Source organism: Meriones unguiculatus, chromosome 14 (genome assembly GCF_030254825.1).
Source record: "Meriones unguiculatus strain TT.TT164.6M chromosome 14, Bangor_MerUng_6.1, whole genome shotgun sequence".
Taxonomy (NCBI): domain Eukaryota; kingdom Metazoa; phylum Chordata; class Mammalia; order Rodentia; family Muridae; genus Meriones; species Meriones unguiculatus.
Genome location: NC_083361.1, coordinates 35,326,034 through 35,343,201, shown reverse-complemented (window position 1 = coordinate 35,343,201; position 17,168 = coordinate 35,326,034). Strand labels below are relative to the sequence as shown.

The window sequence follows — 17,168 nt, the reverse complement described above, 5'->3', positions numbered from 1 at the left end:
ACACACACAAACAGCACACACACACATCAGTCCTCTCAAAGGCATGAAGTTGGATATGTCCATCCTTGGGACCCACAAGGAAAGAGAGCACTGACTCCAAAACCTGTCTTCGAATTTCCACCCATTGACCATGGCATGTATGCACACCTTACTAAGACAACAGAGCTTTAAAAAACTACACCACTTTATAAAATTATCCACAAAACAGGGCTACGCCAGTGCACAGGCAGGGGTAAGACTACTGAGAGGCAGTTTTGGTCTGGCTATTGTCCCCACATCTCAAGTCCTGGGGTTATATGCCCCCACACACCCGGCCCTCTGATGTGTTGTTTAAAACTGTTCTTAAAAGGGTTAATTATCCTACACAAACATTTTAAATTAGGCAATTAGTTTTACAGGGATACCCATGGCTGGTCTGTCTGTGACTACCATTATACCAACACTGGGTCTCCAAACACCCATCCACAAGAAGCATATCTTGAGATTATTAGTCTCCTGAAAGGTTGTGTCCTCTCAAATGATACCTCCAACTAAGGAACAAAAAGAAAACCGTTCCCTAGACACTGCAATCATAAGTGAGGGTTCAGTCCCAACCTATAAAATCACATTACTTTTTTTAAAGATTTATTATGAATTTATGATGTGTCTACACATTCGTGCAGGTACACAGGTACACCATCAAAGGGCATTGGCTCTCCTGTAGGTGGAGGTACAGGCTATTGTGGGGCCATCTGACATAGATGCTGGGAATTGAACTTGAGTCCTCTAGAAGAACAGCTAGAACTTTTAACCCTCGAGAGCCATCTCTCCTGCTCCAGAACCACATCTCTTTTGTTAATTATTATATTCATTTGTACATTTATGATCATGTACGCCAACACACGGAGAGGTCAAAGGACAACTTACAGGCATGATTTCTCTCCTTCCACCGTGTGGGTCCTGGGGATCCAGTTCAACCCAGCTCACAAAGCTTGGTGAAACACCTGCTGAGTTGTGTCCTGAGCCCTAGAATTATAACTTATATGTTCATTTATGTACCAGTCCTCTTCCGGCCACTGGCTTCTCATTCTCCCCCTTTCCTAGCATACTTGCTTATTGTCATTCATTTATTTATTTGTTTGCTTGCTTGGTTTGGTTTTTGGTTTTGGTTTTGTATTGGTTTTGTTTTGTTTGTTTTTGTTTTTGTTTTAAAGATAGGGTTTCTCTACCTATTCCTGGCTGTCCTGGAACTCACTCTGTAGATAGGCTGGCCTCACCCTGACAGAGATGCACATACTGCCACCTCCCAAGTGCTGGGATTAAAGGCATGTGCCACCACCACCCATATTGTCATTATTTTTTGAGACAGGGTCTCATGTAGCCCAGGATGGTCTCGAACTCACTGTGTAGCCAAGGATGACCTTGAAATCCTGATCCTCCTGTCTCCATCTCCAAAATGCTAGGATTACAGTCAGTCACCATATCTAGTTTAAGCAGAACTGGAGATTTAACCCAGGGTCTCTTGAGTGCTGACAAGCTATGCTTCTAGCCGTGAACTTGAAATTTCTTTAATGGCAGTAGATGATTCTCCCAGACAACGTGGAGATGTCAGTCAACCCACACAGCCAACCACTCACAATAACAACCCTGAAGAACTCAAGCAGATGCCTGGGAGCCTTTATTTTGAGTCACAGATGGGACACACTCCAGTGGCTCCTGGGCTCCATACAGTGGGACATGTCCAGGTAGTCTCACTTCCAGCGGCCTCCAACTCGACCCTTCCCAGCCCCCTTTCGGCTGTGGGAGAAGAAGGTGGAGTCAGCAAGAGGCTCTGTGCCTCCAAGATAAGCTTAACACAGCGCCTTTAAAATTCAGGAAGTCTACTAAATACTCACCCCCACCCAAAGGAAGACAAGAGCACGGGCAGCAGGGCTGTGTCATTTTTTGCAGTACTGAACACTGAGTCAGGCCCTCACACATGCTAAGTAAGTATTCTACCACTGAGCACACCCCTAGCTTCTCCCTGGGGGATTCTAGGCAGGGGTTCTACCACGGGGCCATGCCCCTGTTGCATGCCCTTTCAGATAATGCCCAGTAAGTGGTTGGGGCCAGGTAAGAGTTGACTTTCTTGAGTTAGTTCAGAGAACTCATGCAAATTTATGAGTAAAGGACTTGAGGGTGAAGGAAGGGGAACCTGAAGGTGGTGACATGCAGCAGGACTTGAGGAGGCTAGAACAGCACAGAAAAGACTAGGAAAAGAAAGAGGCTGAGCAGGAAGCTGCGAGAAGCCTGGGCATGATGGGACACACAGAAATCTCAGCCCTGAGGAGGACAGAGCAGGATCACCAAGGGTTTGAGGATGACCTGGGATTTGCAGCAAGGATATCTTTTAAAAAACAGAAAAACAAAAGGCCAGGCATGATGATTCTGTAGTCTCTGTACTTGAGAGGTGGAAGCCAGCAAATGTCAGAAGTTCAAAGACAGCCTCAACATAAATGAAGTTCTAGGTCATTTTGGCTTACCAGAGATCTTGTCTTAATAATAAGAAATAGAGAGGAGGAAAACAGGCAGGAACGAGAGGAACAAAGAGATAGGAAAAAGGAGGGCCGGTGAGATGGCTCAGCAGGTAAAGGTGCTTGCAGCCAAACCTAAGGACTGAGTTTCATCTCTGGGACCCACATGATAGAAAGAGAAAACCAAGTCTTCCAAGTCGAACTCTGTGCACACTCGCCATGCTGGGTGATGCACAACCACTTGTAGCTCAGCCCCAATAGGTCCAAACTTTCTGGTTTCCATGGGCACACACACATACACCACATACACACACACACACTCACTCACTCACACACATAAATACACACATACTAAAACACACATGCACATACAACCATATACACATATACTCACACATATACATACACACATAATACACACACTCAAACATTCACTCACAGGAACATACACAAAGATACACACATGCATGCATCCACACACAAATATGATACAAAAATGTGTAAAAAAAAATATACTCCCCAAAAGAAAGAGGTGGAGGGAAGGAGAGATGGAGGGAGACTGAAACCTAAGAGCTGATAAGGAAGAGCAAGAGATTTGTAGGATAGGCCAATAAGCCCAGCACTCAGGAGGCTGAAACCAGAGGATCAGGAGTTCAAGGCCAGCCTCAGCTACCTAGTGACTCGGCTATGTGAAACCTTGCCATAAAAATAAACAGATCAACAAAAATGTCAGGAGTGGTAAGCTATATCAATCATCCCAGCATTGCACTGACTTGAGGTTTACATGTTCAAAGCCAGCCTGGACTACAAAGTAAAGCTTTGTCTCAAAACAATAAATAAATTAAACAAAGAAATACACATAAATAAGCCCACAAGAACAAATACAAAAAGGACGTCTCAGGGAGCAAAGGACAAAGACAGAAGATGCCGAAAGGGCAGCTGTGTGCAGAAGCCACAGAAGGTGGGACAGAGTGGAAGGTGGGGAGGAAGGAACAGAGTAGGGGAGAGGAGGGGCTGACAGATGGAGCAGAAAGGACCTTATATGGAGGCTGCGGCACTTACAATTTCTGGGCATGGCTGATGCGGTTGTACAGCACATTGATCTGTGGAGCAGGAAGCCAGGCTAGGTTGAAGTGGATGCCCAACCGCAGCCCTGCCTGGCCCCCCGTCACCCAGCCTGGGCCCCAGTAGAGGCATGGCCCACCTCGTATTTCTGTTGCTTCAATTTCTCCATCAGGTCAAATTTCTCTGATTCCAGCTGGTGAATCCATTCTGACAGCTCCTGGGCCTTCTCACTGACAGGATGAGAAGGACTGAGATGCAGTGAGATCCAGAAAGGTTGAGTACTTGTCCCCAGCCATGCAGCAAGTCCCTTTCGGTTGGGTGTAGTTGGTACACTCTTGTTAAGATAGGAGCCTGAGCCAGGCTTAGTAGTGCACTCCGGTAATCCTGGCACTCAGGGAGGCAGAGCCAGGCAGATCTCTGGGAGTCTGAGGCCAGCCTGGTCTGCAAAGCAAGTCCAGGACAGCCAGGGCTACACAGAGAAACCCTGCCTCAAAACAAACAAATAAACAAAAGATAGGAGGCTGAAGGTTTTAAACTATATGGCTGCATATCTTTCTGGAGTGGAGGACTCCCTAAGGAGAGAAGAAAGTGATGGCTGAGAGCCCTAGAGTGAAAGCTGTTTGGTTTTTAGTGTGTGTGTGTGTGTGTGTATTTAGTTTTGGTTTCTGAGACAGGATCTCCTGTAACCCAAGTGTGGCCTCCAACTCAATATACAGCAGAGGATGACCTTGGACTTCTGATGTACCTGCCTCCACCTCCTGAATGCTACAATTCCCCCTAAATGCACTATGGATGCCAGACGTACAGGCCATGCCAGCCACAGGACAGCTTGCATCTGAGTGACATTTTGAACAGAGAAAGCCACAGTGGCCCGGAAAAGAAGTGCCAGTTGCCTGAAGTAACCCAGCACCAGGCTCAGATCCAGAGCATTGTCCTCGGCACCTACCGAAGCTGGTCCTCCCCCAGGTAGTCGATGTTCAGGGGCTTCTTCCTCTCAGACAGGATTCTGAGCTTCATCTCCCGACCAGTTTGCCGCTTCCCACGCTTCTGTTCTGCCTGGAGGGGGAGGAATCCCAAACCAGTGCTGGAACCTGGGGGCTAAATCCACTCAGGGCCCCTCAGCCAAGGGCAGTGCTTCCACCAAATGCAAGGAGTCCAGCCTCAGGCCTCCTGCCTTATACCCAGGTGTCCCCCAGCCCTCATCCCTCAGATGCAGGGGTCGCAAGGATCGCAGGGATCCATCCTGCAGCCCTCCTCCCTCAGACACAGGAGTACAGGCCCCAGTCTTCTACCCGTACACCCAGACACCACCAGAAGGCTTTATGGACAGAAGAGGAATAGAGACAACATGGCCTCCCTCACCTACTCAACAAGTTATCTAAAGTGACAGTTGCCCCTGAATGGGGTCCAGGCTCAGTCCTCCTCCTCAGGACCAGCACTCTGAAGTCTCCCTTCCCTTCTAATAAACGCAGACCCCAGTCTTCCACAGGCTAAACTCACCTTGACCAGGTAACCCCCAAAATGAGCCCCCATGTTGGACAAAACCTTCTTCTTTTTGGCGTCATCCTCTGCTCGCTTCTTCGCTTCCTCCTCCTCCTTCCGCATCTTCTCTTCCTGTGAGAACAAAGGGGTTCGCCCCATGTGGCCCTACAGACCGTAGCCTGGGCAGTTGACTGCTCAGAGCCAAGATGAGTTACTGTTGTGGCCGCCGCGGAGGGATCCACTCTTTAACTTCATATATAGCCTCAAATTCACAGAAATCCTCCTGCCTCCGCTTCTCGAGCACTGTGATCATAGGTCTGAGCTCAGCTCAATTCCAGTAAAGCTCAGTCTTCTGTACCATGGCTTGAGTTTCTTGATCCAACAGTAGACTTTATTTATATATTCCTCCAATAGAAAAATCCCTATACTATACACAACAGGGACTTTCTGAGAGCCACAGGAATGTCACACATGGGAAATGAAGAATTCTTTAGACACCCACCGCCAGCTTGGCCTGGCGCTCTCGCTCCTTTTCCGTTCTGAAGCGCTGCTGCTCAGCTCTCTCTGCGCGACGCCTCTCCTAGGGTAGAAGGGAGGCGATTGGGAGAGGGGTTCGGAGGCTAGCCCCTCCCCCAGTAGGCAGCAAGCAAAATAAGTATGGTTTCTTTCATTTTATTCCACTTTTGAGATGGTCTCATATAGCCCAGGCTGGCCTCGAACTCGTGGCAATCTTCCTGCCTCAGCCTCCATGCCTGGCAGAAATATACATGGGAGTGCAGCCACACAATGTCCCCACTGTTTCTCCCAAAGACCCCAAAGCACTGAACAAAGGGAGGGAAGCGGGGCGCGGGGTGGGGGTTGTACGGGACTGGAAAACCCAGCCTTCCCCGCTCACGATGCGGTCTTTTAGCGCAATGAGCTCCTCCTCCTCCTTTTTCCTCTGTTCAAAGTGTACATCGATGAGCGTCTGCAGCTCCAGTAAGTCTTTCTCCATGCGCTTCCGGTGGATGTCCTGAAGAGGGAGCCCATGAGGCCACCGGACCGGGCCCTGGAGGCGCCCCTCCCAGCCCCAGGTGATGACTGACAGCCAGCTGGGATGGCTTCCAGCAGAAGTCAGCAAAGCATTCCTTGCTGACAACAGGGCACTGGCGTAAATCCAGGCTTTTAAAGAAGGGAGCAAAGAGGGGCACCTGTTGGAATGAGCTCAAGGCGCCAAGGATCCTGCAGCTGCGTCTGGGGTAGGACACCTGTCACTTACATCAAAATCCACACGCTCCCCTTCTGGAATCTTCGGGGGGATCAAAGGAGGCACCACAGGACGGCTGTGTGGACAGAAATGGATAGAGATCGTCGGCAGGCTGTCCTCCCTCACCTACCTTGCCACATGCTGTTCAAAGTGACAGCTGCCCCCTGAGGCTGTGTGGAGACCACAGTCAGAGATATACACAGTTTTAATTTGTTGGTTGAATAAAACATTTAAGACTGTTTTTGCCTGTTTTGACACACTAGTACAAAAATAAAATAAATAGGCAGGGCCTGGTGGCACAAACCTGTCATCCTAGCTGCTTCGGAGTCTGAGGCAAGTTCAAGGCCTGCCTGCTCTAGAGGGACTCTAAGGCCATCCCCAGAAACTTATGAGACCCTGCCTCAAAATAAAAAGTAAAAACAGGACTAGGGTGTGGCTCAGTGATAGAGCCCCTGCCTAGAATCCCCCAGTGAGGGGCTGGAAATGTGACTGAAGATGGAGCACTTGTCTCAAACATATAAGGCCATGGGTTGACTTTTCTGCATTAAAAGCAGGCAGGGATAGCTCAGCAAGCAAAGGCCCAAGCGCCTAAGCCTGAGGATCCACATGGTAGAAAGAGAGAACTGGCCCCTGTAAGTCATCCTCTGAACCCCACACTTGTGCCATGCACACACAGCTTTGCGCTCTCGCACTCACTCACACACAAAATAAATAATAAAATGTCTTAACATTTAAAAGTACTGTTTTTTTTTTCCTTGCATGTGCTCTGAGATACTTTGCTTTCTTTTTAACCCTTTTTCTTTTATTTTCTGTGTATGTATGAGGCTTTGCCTGCTGCCTGTGTAACATGCATATGGCCAAGTGCCCACAAAGGCCAGAAAAGGGATAGATCCTTGGAACTGGAGTTACAGAGTTTGTGAGCCATCACGTGGGAACCGGGAACTGAACCAGGTCTATCTGGAAGAGTAGCCAGTATTCTTAACCACTGAGCCATCTCTCCAGCCCTGAAAGTTTTATTTCAAGGGTAAGGATGGAGCCCAGGGCTCATGCATGCTGAGTTCCATAAACTTTGGAGATTTTCTTCCCTAAGTAACTTATGTTACGCAGCTGTATTAGTGCTGTGCTGCTGGCCGTGCGCAGCTGTAGCAGGAGAAAAGTCTGCGTGCTCAGGACACCTACCACTGCTGTTAACAGCTGTGACTAAAGATCGGCAAACAGATGCTGCATTTGGAATGACCACGCCCACTGTACTGAGGATGCATGACACTGTGCCAGGCTCACCCTCTTTCCCGAGACCCAAGGTGACAGAGACTTTCCTGAATTGTTCATATGTCAGGTTCATCCACTTGGAGTCTCTGCCTTCCATTTGTTGTCAATCCTGGAAACCCTTGGACACTGCCCTCGAGTCCTTCCTCTCTCCCTTCCCTGGCAGCTCTCTATCCCCCTCACTCTGGTCTGTTAGCCTGGAAACTCTCTGGGAGTGTTTCTTCCTCCTAAGACCTGGCTCTAACATCACTACCCCAGGCCTGCTCTTAGTTCAGTGAGCTTTCACAGCCTGCAGTGGCCTCTCTGGCTTCGCCATATTCTCACAGTGACCCAGTTCTGCATCTAGACTGGGTTTTATGTAACCACTAACTTTGCATGTAGGAAATGGCTTTCCTTGCCTACTATGTGCCCAATGCCCTCCCTCAACTAGCAAGGTCCCTATCCATCAGGGTCCAGGTATCACCTTCCTCAGGCTCAGGAAGCCTTCCTTGATTGGCCTTGGGCTAACACACACACACACACACACACACACACACACACATGCTCCTGACATGTTATTCATTCTAGAACCTAGGCTCTTATTATTGAATCTGACCTGTTTCACCATGTAGATCCTGAGCTTTATGCTGTAAGAATTAACCTTGCCTGTTGCAAGCCCTCATTTCTCTGCCTTTTGGGTGCCCTGACTCTCCAGGAGGGGGAGTATGGGAGGACAGGCTTATGACCCACACCCACCCTGTAGCACCTCACCTGGGCTTGGGGCGCTCTTCTTCTGGTGGCAATGGGGAGATACAAAAAGATAATTAGCAAGAGCTGGGTTCAGAGAGAATTGGCACCCTTCAGAGGAAACCCAGGGAAGACCCAAAAGTCCAGTGCGGGGGTAGGGGTAGGGACATTAGGAGAGGGAAAGAAAGTTGAGGTGGACAAAAGGGAGGAAGAAGATCACTTGCATCAGATATACATTCTGCACTGGTATGGGGACACCTCCTCCCCAACTTCTGAAAGCCAAAGAGACCACACTCCTGGACTGTCGACAAGTATATCTTCCCTGCATCCTGCCTTCCCCATCCTACCCAGCAATGGGAGGGACTCCGTTGCTTCTCTTCAGGGACCTCTAGACTCTGTCCCCAGTTCTCTGTTACTTTGGGACACAGATCCCCACTTCTTACTGGTACCCTAAACTTCAAGTTCCTCTTAGCTCATGCCTGTAATCTTAGCCTTTGGAAGGCTGAGGCAGGAGAATTGCTATGAGTTCAAGGCCAACCTAGGATAAAAATTGAGTTTCAGGCGAGCTTAAACTACAAGTGGAGACTGTCTCAGGGGGGAAAAAAAACTGAGCACGGTGGTGAACACCTGTAATCCCAGCACTCGGGAGGCTGAGGCAGGAAGGTTGCTGCAAATTTGACGCCAGCTGGGCTAAGTGAGATCCTGTCTCAAAAACAAAACAAAAAAAATCATGTAAGATTAAAAAGTTCAGGCCCCAACCTTTGAATGTATATAGGGGATAAATATAGCATACATGGTCAGGGGCCAAAAGGAGAGGAGATGGGGCACCTCTCCGCCAACACTCAACTTTTCTAGTAAGCATTCTTCCAAGATTGGACGAAGGCTTGCACGAACCGTTCCCTTTAAGGAAGGGAATAGGGTTAAAGATACACAAGACATTTTCCCTTCACGGCCACCAGAGGGCGCAGAGCCCTAGGAGCTTAAAGGATCAGGCTGAGCCGGGCCGGTTATCCAGGATCCAGGGTGATGATGGATTGCGGACCTGATGATATCGGGGTCCCCAGACACCCCGAATCAATCCAGAGAAGCGAAGAAGCTATGGTACCTCGCTCTGCCACCGGCTCCGGCTCCTCGGGGGCTGGGAGGGGCAGGAGGAGAAGCGAGGATTGGGAGGTTCAGGGAGGGACAGCCACACAGGAGCACAGAAGGATGGGGAGAGAAGCGAGATGCTGTTAAAAAGTGGACCCAGGATCTTCCAGCCCAAATGTCCCTTCCCCACACCCACCCCAAGGCCTACTAAAACCTGTGGGATTCAAGCCTCACCTTCCTCTTCCTCCACTGCTTCCTCATCTGGAAGGAGTCGGGAAACACACAGAAGACATTAGGACTCTGGAGCATCGAATGTGTACCAGAGACTCAGGGATTAGCCCCAGTCTTCCCCATCTCATACCCAGATCAGCCCTCCTCCCTCAGATCTGGAGTTCCAGGCCTCAGCCTTCTCCCTCAGACCTAGGAGTCCAGGCTCCAGTCCTCCTCCCTCAGACCTGGGGTCCAAGCCCTGGTCCTGGGTAGAAGACTGGGTTTAACAAGATGACCTCCAGCTGTGCTCCAGCTGCAGATGGAACGGGGGTCATTTCCACCTGCCGCCTGGGGTTTCCTGAGAACAGCTTCAGAACATCCCACCCTCATCCCTGCCCCTAAGTGGTGCTGAGCTGATCCACTTCCCCCTCAAGGAGCCAGCTTCCTCCAAGCCAGGCTGGCTCACTCAACCACTTACCTTCCACCTGCTCCCTAGAGACAGGGACAAGGAGAGAGGGGGTAAGAGAAGACAGTTAGACATCTTGGGATGGGATGATCTCTCCGCATTGCAAGTCCCCAACCCTGCCAGATGATATCACTCACTCATATTCTTGTTCTTCAGTGTCTGACATCCTGGAGTGACCTGCAGGCCAGAGAGAGGAGGCTGAGTGCTGTAGGTAGGTCCCGAGGAAGAGAGCTGGTGTGATGGAGTCTGGACCCCTGGGTCAGAGCGGGGAAGGCTGGGATGCAGATGAGACCAGACCATTGAGACAAGGCCCCAGTCCTACACCAAGCCCGCATACCCCGCCCCCACCCCCAGCTGTCTCCTTTTGTCCTGTGACAGGTCCGTGAGAACCTGATCCCAGTAGGGATTAGAGATATTGGAAAAGGGACAAGATTTAAGACAATAGCTGCCCCACCCCAGTGCTATTTTGGGGGAATGTCACAGACAGAAAAACAGAGGACATTTCCCAATAAGGAACTGGAGAAGTGGGGCTCCCCACCACCACTGCTCCTCTCCTACCATAGCCCCCTTGCTTCCTGGGATTCCTCCCCTCATCTCCCTCTTTTCCCTTTCACCTACATTCCGCAAGGTGTGAGTGTATCAAGAGCAGCTTCACCCTGACCCCCAAAGACCTTAGCTACCTCCCCCAAACTCTCCTTCTCCAGGGCTGGAGGTCCCCAGGTTGAGACCTTCAAAGCTCAGTACCCACAGGTTCTGAGATCTAAACTTTATGCCCCTGTTATGTAAGAACGACCAAGAAATCTTAGTGCCTCCTGGGCTGAGTGCCCAATTCAGACTAGAACATGTTTGGATTTTGTGGGGGGGAGGGGTGGTTGAAGGGTGGTGTTGAGACAGGGTCTCATAGAACATAAGCTAGCAAGCCTTGGACTATGTAACCAAGGATAACCTTGAAGTCCTGATTCTTCTGCCTCCCAGAGTGTCCAATCACAAGCCTACTGACCCCAGGTGGAAGTCTGAAAGTATAAAATTCTTAAATAAGACCAGATTCCCAAACTTCGTGGTCCCTTTCACAGTACCCTGCATAATGGTGTCACCATTCCTAATGGTTGTTTATCTCTTTGTTTTCCAAGACAGGGCCTCAGTCTGTTTCTCAGGCTGGCCTTCAGCCTCTAGATTCTGAGTCTCTCTTCAGTTCCTCATACCCAAGATTTCCCAAACCCTAGCAAGTGGGTGCATTTGCCCTTCTGAAATTCCTCCAGCCTCTGAAACTCCTACAATTTTGTTGTTTGCTTTGTTTTGAGACAGTATGATTACTTAGTCCTGACTAGCCCAGAACTCTTTGTAAACCAGGCTGGACTTGAACTCATAGAGAGCTACATGCCTTTGCCTTCCGAATACTTCTTCTACAGTGTTAGGAAGAGCACCCCGCAGATTCTGTAACCCACAAATCCTACCCCTTACCACCTCAAGTCCTCCCAAAGGCTCAGGCTTAGCTGGGTTGCTGCTGCCTACAATCTCAACACTCAGGAGGCAGAAAGATTGCTGCCAACTCAAGGCCAGCCTCAGTTATAAAATGAGACTCTGTCTCAAAGAAGAAGAGAAGATGAGGAGGAAGAGGAAGAGGAGAACAAAGAGGAGATTCTGCCCCTATTGTCATACATGGTTCCACTCCTGTCCTGCCCACTCCCCAAAGATATCAGTGTGAAGAGCTCAGAGCCCTGTTACCTAAGGCTGGGTCCACAGGTGCTGCAGGAGTCTGGAGCTTCTGAGGACAATGACGCACCCCCTGGGTTTATAGCTGGATGCTGGGCCCCGCCCCAAGCTGGAGAAGGGAGTGACGATTCCTCTGTGCAGAAACCATCCCCCATGCTCAAGAGCCTCCTCTGCCCCCTCTGGCTCCAGTTTTTGGGTCCAACACCTGCCATCTGCTTCAAGATTCCTGTTAGATTCCATCAGCAATACCCTAGAGTCTAGGCTAGATCAGGACACCCCACAAGCTCTCTTAGAGCATCAACAATAACCCAGTGCCTTGGAGTTCCCAAGACTGGAAACAGTACAGGAAAGGGGGCTTAATGAAAAATGGGGGGGGGGGGCGAGTCTAAGCGAGGCTTCCTGCTTCTACCTCTGTGTGGATTTTCTCAAACTTCTCCTATAGCCTCTGCCTCTGGCTTCCACCTGAATGGTCGGTGTCTTTTTTTTTTTCTATTTCTCCATCTCTTCCCTCTCTGTCTCTGTCCAAATGTCTCCCCCTCCCCACCCCCACTCCTTTGTCTGCCACCAGGATTCCACCATGGTGACAACAGGCTGCTAAAGCTGGGAAGCAGGTGTGGGGAGGAGGGAGAGGATGGGGTGTCAGGCTGAAGAGCCTTACCCTCCCAGCCCCTCCTCACTCCACCTGACACAGATCTTTTTTAGTATCCTCCCACCCCCCTTCCCAGCCAAGCCATGACCTTGAACTCTAGGGAAGCCAGCACCCAAAAGTAGACTTCCTTGCCCCCCCACCCCGTGCCTTCTGCTCTCCGTTTGTGGATTTGTTTCTGTGGATGTTCCCAGCTTTCTCTTCTCCTCTTGGGTTTGATCTCTCTGTGTGTCTCTCTCTCATCTGGACTGCTGTGAAATTCTGCATAGTCTTTTTTTCTTTTGTTGCAGGGGAGGATAAAATATTTGAAATGAAAGAAGGAATGATAGATGTCCTACATGGCAGGTTCCATGTAGCCCATGCTAGCCTAGAACTCAGGCTGGACTAGCCTAGAACTTCCCGTGCTGGGATTAACCTAGCTTCTTCATGTTTTTGTCCTTGTGTGTTTCCGGGCGAATCTCTGTATATTCATCTGTAGTTGTTTCTGAATTATTTTGGCTCCGCCTCTCTGTGTCTAAACTATGTGCTTATGTTTCTTCATCTTCTGAGTCTCTCTCTGCTCCCACCTCTCTTTAGTATTCGGTTTCTGTGGGGGAGGGGTGGGTTGAGGTTGTTTTCTTTTGTTTGTTTTTTGTTTTGTTTTGTTTTGTTTCATCTTGTTAGTTGGTTGGTTGGTTGGTTGATTGGTTGGTTGGTTTTGGTTTGAGTTTGGTTTTGAGACAGGGTCTCAGTATGTATCTCTGGCTGTCCTGGAATCTAGTATGTAGACGAGGCTAGCCTCCACCTGCCTCTGCATCCTGAGTGCTGCATTTAAAGCAATGCCCCACTTGGCTTAGTTTTCTGATTCTGTCTCTTACAGGGTCTCCATCATCTGTCTGCCTCACTGTGAATATATCTATATGGGGGGGCGTTTCCTGACCCTTTAAAATTTTTATTTTTAATTAAAAAATTTTAATATGTATATAGTTTGCTTTTCTGAGCAGAGGCCTGAAGAGGGCATAGGATCCCTTAGAACTAGTTACATATAGTTGTGAGCTGTCATGTGGGTGCTGGGAATCAAACCTGGATCCTCTGGAAAAACACCCAGAGCTCTTAACCCCAGAGCCACCTTTGGGGTCCACTAGCATGTTTCTCTGTGGATTTAGCATGTTCTATGCCCTCTGTAGAAGAGACTAGTTCATGTTAGAAACTTGCCTATGACTATACCCCCCATATGGCTTTGAGAGACACCCAACCCTCATTTCCCCCATCTTTCTCATGCCTAAGCCCAGGGTAGCAGACACATAGTCACTTCCAATTTAGAGAGGTTTATTCCTCAGGGACATCCTCAGAGCAAAGTGTGAGAGCCATGTGCTCAGCCCTCAAACTTTTTCTTGCGGCCCTCCATTCCACTTAGTGCATCGATGTTCTTGCGCCAGTCTCCCACCTCCCGGTTTTCCTGGAGGTGAAAGGTCAAAGGTTAAGGACTCTTTCTGGTCTCTCTCCCCTGAATATCCTCTATCTGGCCTCTAGCTTGCTAGACCATTCTATGCTGGAAGCCTATCCAAGAATCTAGTTCTAAAGTGCTTCTCATCCCCTCAGACAATCTGGCAAACTTTCTGCAAGCACTTCCTATCTCCCCATTCTCCTCCATTCTCCCCATGTACCTCCAGTCACCCCCAGGCACTTCTGTCCCTACCATGTACTTCCTGTCTCCCATGTACTTCCTGTCTCCACATGTACTTCCTGTCTCCACATGTATTCCATCTCCCCATGCACCTCCAGTCTCTTTGCACTTCCTACTCCTTGTACTTACTCTCTCCCTAACTCACTGTCTTCCCTTTGACTTCTTGAGTTCCCTTCATCAGCTGCTTCTCACTAGAACCCCAAGCACATCAGCTCTCTGATAACCTCATGGTGGTGGCTGCTCAGACCATCTTCATTCCTCACCCTAGCCCACACTCACCTTCTCAATGTCCTCCTTCTTCACCTGTTTGAGGTGGGCCCTCAGGTCCAAGGACTCCTTGGCCCGGGTCCCCAGCAGCGCTTCCATCATGGCATCCGCAGAGATCCTCACTCTTCGCAGGGTGGGACGCTTGAACTTGCCACGCAGGTCATAGATCTTCTGGGTCAGATCTGCGATCTGGGGGTGACCATGGGGAACCCTGCTTCTCTCTGCACCCTTCCAGCACAACAATTCTAACCTACAATTCCCCTCATCCCTGTTTTGCTTTCAGCATCTAAGCTCTGTCCTCTCTTCCAGCTCTGGCTCCAGGTTAACGCCTCCAACCTGCAACTCTTCCCGATATTCCCCAGACTGGCCAATCAACGCTTCTAACACAACTCGGTACAACAATGTGCAGATGGTGACTCCCTGACCTGGGGTTCAACTCATTTACTGCTACTCAGTGCTCCAATCACACATTCCACCAGCCTATTCATGCTACCCAGTATCTGCCTTGCATGTGTTGTCTCTCTGATGAAACCTTCTTTGCCACTGTTTGCCTTCTGCTCAGAGTTATCTCGAGCACAAACAGCCATAGCCCTCAGCCTGAAGCCACAGTCCTGGGAACCTCAGTCTACTGTGAAGGTGCCTAGACTTTCCCAAGCTTCCCACCTCAGTGATGTTCTTGGTGACTTTTGCTTCCACATCGTATCTCTCTTCATCCACTTTGTCCACCTGAGCATGAAGCTGGCGACATAAGTCCTGATGAAGGAACGCATGTATATTGAAAGGGAAGCTGGAGATTGGGTTCCCTGGTCTGAGGGAGGAGGGCTGGGGCCTGGACCCCTGAGTTTGAAAGAGGAGTGCTGGGGTCTGGACTCCGAGAGAGGAGGGGCTGAAAGAAAGTGACATTAGAATCTGAACTCCAGGGAACTTAAATGCACCAGGAGCCAAGAATTCTGAGACCTGGCAGATAAAGACTGGAGAAATACACTAAGTTTTGAAACTGCAGGGTTATCTGTATTGTTTGGCATAAGGCTTGCAGGTCGGGAGCAAAATGGGAGATGGTTGGTGCTCGTGCTCCTCGCACCTAAGGATGCCAGGCCAGAGATGAGGAACCTCGGGTCCCAGGCTCGGCAGGAATCTGCTTTAAGAGCGGATACCTGAAGCTCTTCAAAGCCCAGCCCATCCAGTTCCAAAGGCTGGCATCGAGTGCTCAGAACGCGCCCCTTCTCTCCACGCCGCTCCTCTGCCTCACGCTCTATTTCCTGCTTCGCAATCTGCAGCATCAGAGTCTGCGGAATGGTCGGAGCAGACAACAGCGTTTCCAAAAGCATAAGAAAAAAAAAGTCCCTTCATCTTTCAAGGAGACAGAATATACAAGCACGTGTTTGTGCATTTATGTGTTTGTGTGTGTCAGGGAATGACACACTCAGAAATAAAACCACGCCTCCAAGGCTCCGCCCACCAAGGCCCTACCCCTCCCAGCTCATCCTCACCTTCAGTTGAAGTTTTCTGGAGGCGGAGATTTTAGATTTTTTCTGCGGGGTGATATGGAGAAAGGTCAGTGAGAGGTCCCAAGTGGACATTGGGCGGGGTGCAGGGCACCACCACCTAGCAGAGTGCATGCCCACTTGGTTCATCCGTTCTTCAACCAGAACGCTGAGTCCACCGGAAGCCACGTCCCTCGATCCTATCCACCAGTCTTGGGCTCTGACTAGAGCTACATACTGCCTATCTATCCACCGCTCCCCACGCTCCGGCCTAAGCCTTGCAGAGGCAGCGGAGTTCCTCCTACAGACCGCCGTCACCAACCCTAACCTGCACCGGATCCGCCGGGCTCCGCCCGTCACCAAAGTGCTGCTACCCGTTTCCAAGGCCTTGGTGCCGCCCCTTCCCGAGGTCCCAGAGGATTCCGAACCCAGGAGCCCCGCCCAGCGGTGGCCCCGCCCTTTAGGATCCCCCTCCACCTTGGCGTGTGGCTCCGTGGCGTAGGCTCGGTAGTTGGCAGAGGAGCGGCGTCGGACAGGGACGGGCGCCGGCTGGGACTCCCCAGCCTGGAAGTGAAGCAGACTACATCACTACCCAGACCCTCCCACCCAGTCCTTCCCGGTACCTTCACCTAGAGCTGCAGGCTTCCCCGCGAGCCGCGCTGCAGTCCCCTCCCTGCCGCGCCCACTCTGGGCCGAGGGTTCCCTACCCCACTTCTTAGCTCACAGCGCTCACCGCATGGCTGCTCCTGAAGGGAGAGAAACCGTGCAGAGACAATGATTTACAGTGACCCCCCTGACCAAGAGGTTGGGGTTATCAGCTTCCACTCTCTCGGACCCCAGGAGTCTGGTTCCTAAATTCTTACCTTATTTCCACCCGGAAATCCAACCACCCTTGCCTCCTACCTTCTGAGGACGAGTATCCGACCTAGTTGAACCCTCGTATGGATCCCAAGACTGTTCCTTGTTCCCCATCCAGTCATCCAAAGTTACCAAGATTCACTTACTCCGCCATGCTGCTCTCCAGAGGCAGAGAAGGGGATGGAAGATTCCTGGAGGGTCCTACAGGGGTGTCCCCGGTGACCTTGGAGGTCTCTAGATGTTGGGTCTCCTCTGGGCTGCTCAAGCCTCACTGAGGACACTGAGATAAGGGTTGAGGACAAAGACTAAATATACTGCTGTCTCCTCCCCTGCCCAGGAGGAGAGATAACAGGGTGTGAGGGGAGGCGTGTGCAAAGCTCCAGCTGGATCAACCAAGGTGCCCTGGATCCATACCCCTCCTCCTTTCGACTCTTGACACTACGACTCCCTTCTCCCTCAGACTCAGAAAAATCTGGGAGCCAGGTCCCTCCT

At 50.3% G+C, this 17,168-nt stretch overlaps 2 protein-coding genes across 4 annotated transcripts; both read right to left on the bottom strand.

Moving 5' to 3' along the window:
* Positions 1 to 1,532: 1,532 nt before the first annotated feature.
* Tnnt1 (troponin T1, slow skeletal type) lies at positions 1,533 to 9,909 on the bottom strand. 2 transcript variants are annotated; one of them, XM_021657312.2, is made up of 11 exons: positions 9,601 to 9,909; positions 9,383 to 9,415; positions 8,302 to 8,323; positions 6,298 to 6,361; positions 5,935 to 6,051; positions 5,542 to 5,619; positions 5,058 to 5,171; positions 4,504 to 4,613; positions 3,697 to 3,787; positions 3,555 to 3,595; positions 1,533 to 1,776 (listed from the first exon to the last, which is right to left on the bottom strand). In XM_021657312.2, exons 5-11 carry the CDS (start codon positions 6,031 to 6,033, stop codon positions 1,731 to 1,733), a joined length of 579 nt encoding a protein of 192 aa, XP_021512987.2. In that variant the 5' UTR covers positions 6,034 to 6,051; positions 6,298 to 6,361; positions 8,302 to 8,323; positions 9,383 to 9,415; positions 9,601 to 9,909; the 3' UTR covers positions 1,533 to 1,730. The 2 variants fall into 2 exon arrangements, with proteins under 2 accessions (XP_021512987.2, XP_021512988.2); XM_021657313.2 differs by having other exon boundaries at positions 8,302 to 8,320.
* Positions 9,910 to 13,692: 3,783 nt separating this feature from the next.
* Positions 13,693 to 17,071, bottom strand: Tnni3 (troponin I3, cardiac type). Of its 2 annotated transcripts, XM_021657295.2 has the most exons (8): positions 16,823 to 16,845; positions 16,552 to 16,564; positions 16,296 to 16,382; positions 15,825 to 15,866; positions 15,489 to 15,620; positions 14,998 to 15,087; positions 14,347 to 14,523; positions 13,693 to 13,839 (listed from the first exon to the last, which is right to left on the bottom strand). In XM_021657295.2, the coding sequence occupies exons 1-8, from the start codon at positions 16,828 to 16,830 to the stop codon at positions 13,756 to 13,758; spliced, it is 633 nt and encodes a 210-aa protein (XP_021512970.2). In that variant the 5' UTR covers positions 16,831 to 16,845; the 3' UTR covers positions 13,693 to 13,755. The 2 variants fall into 2 exon arrangements, with proteins under 2 accessions (XP_021512970.2, XP_060223124.1); XM_060367141.1 differs by lacking the exon at positions 14,998 to 15,087 and having other exon boundaries at positions 16,823 to 17,071.
* Between the last annotated feature and the right edge of the window lie 97 nt (positions 17,072 to 17,168).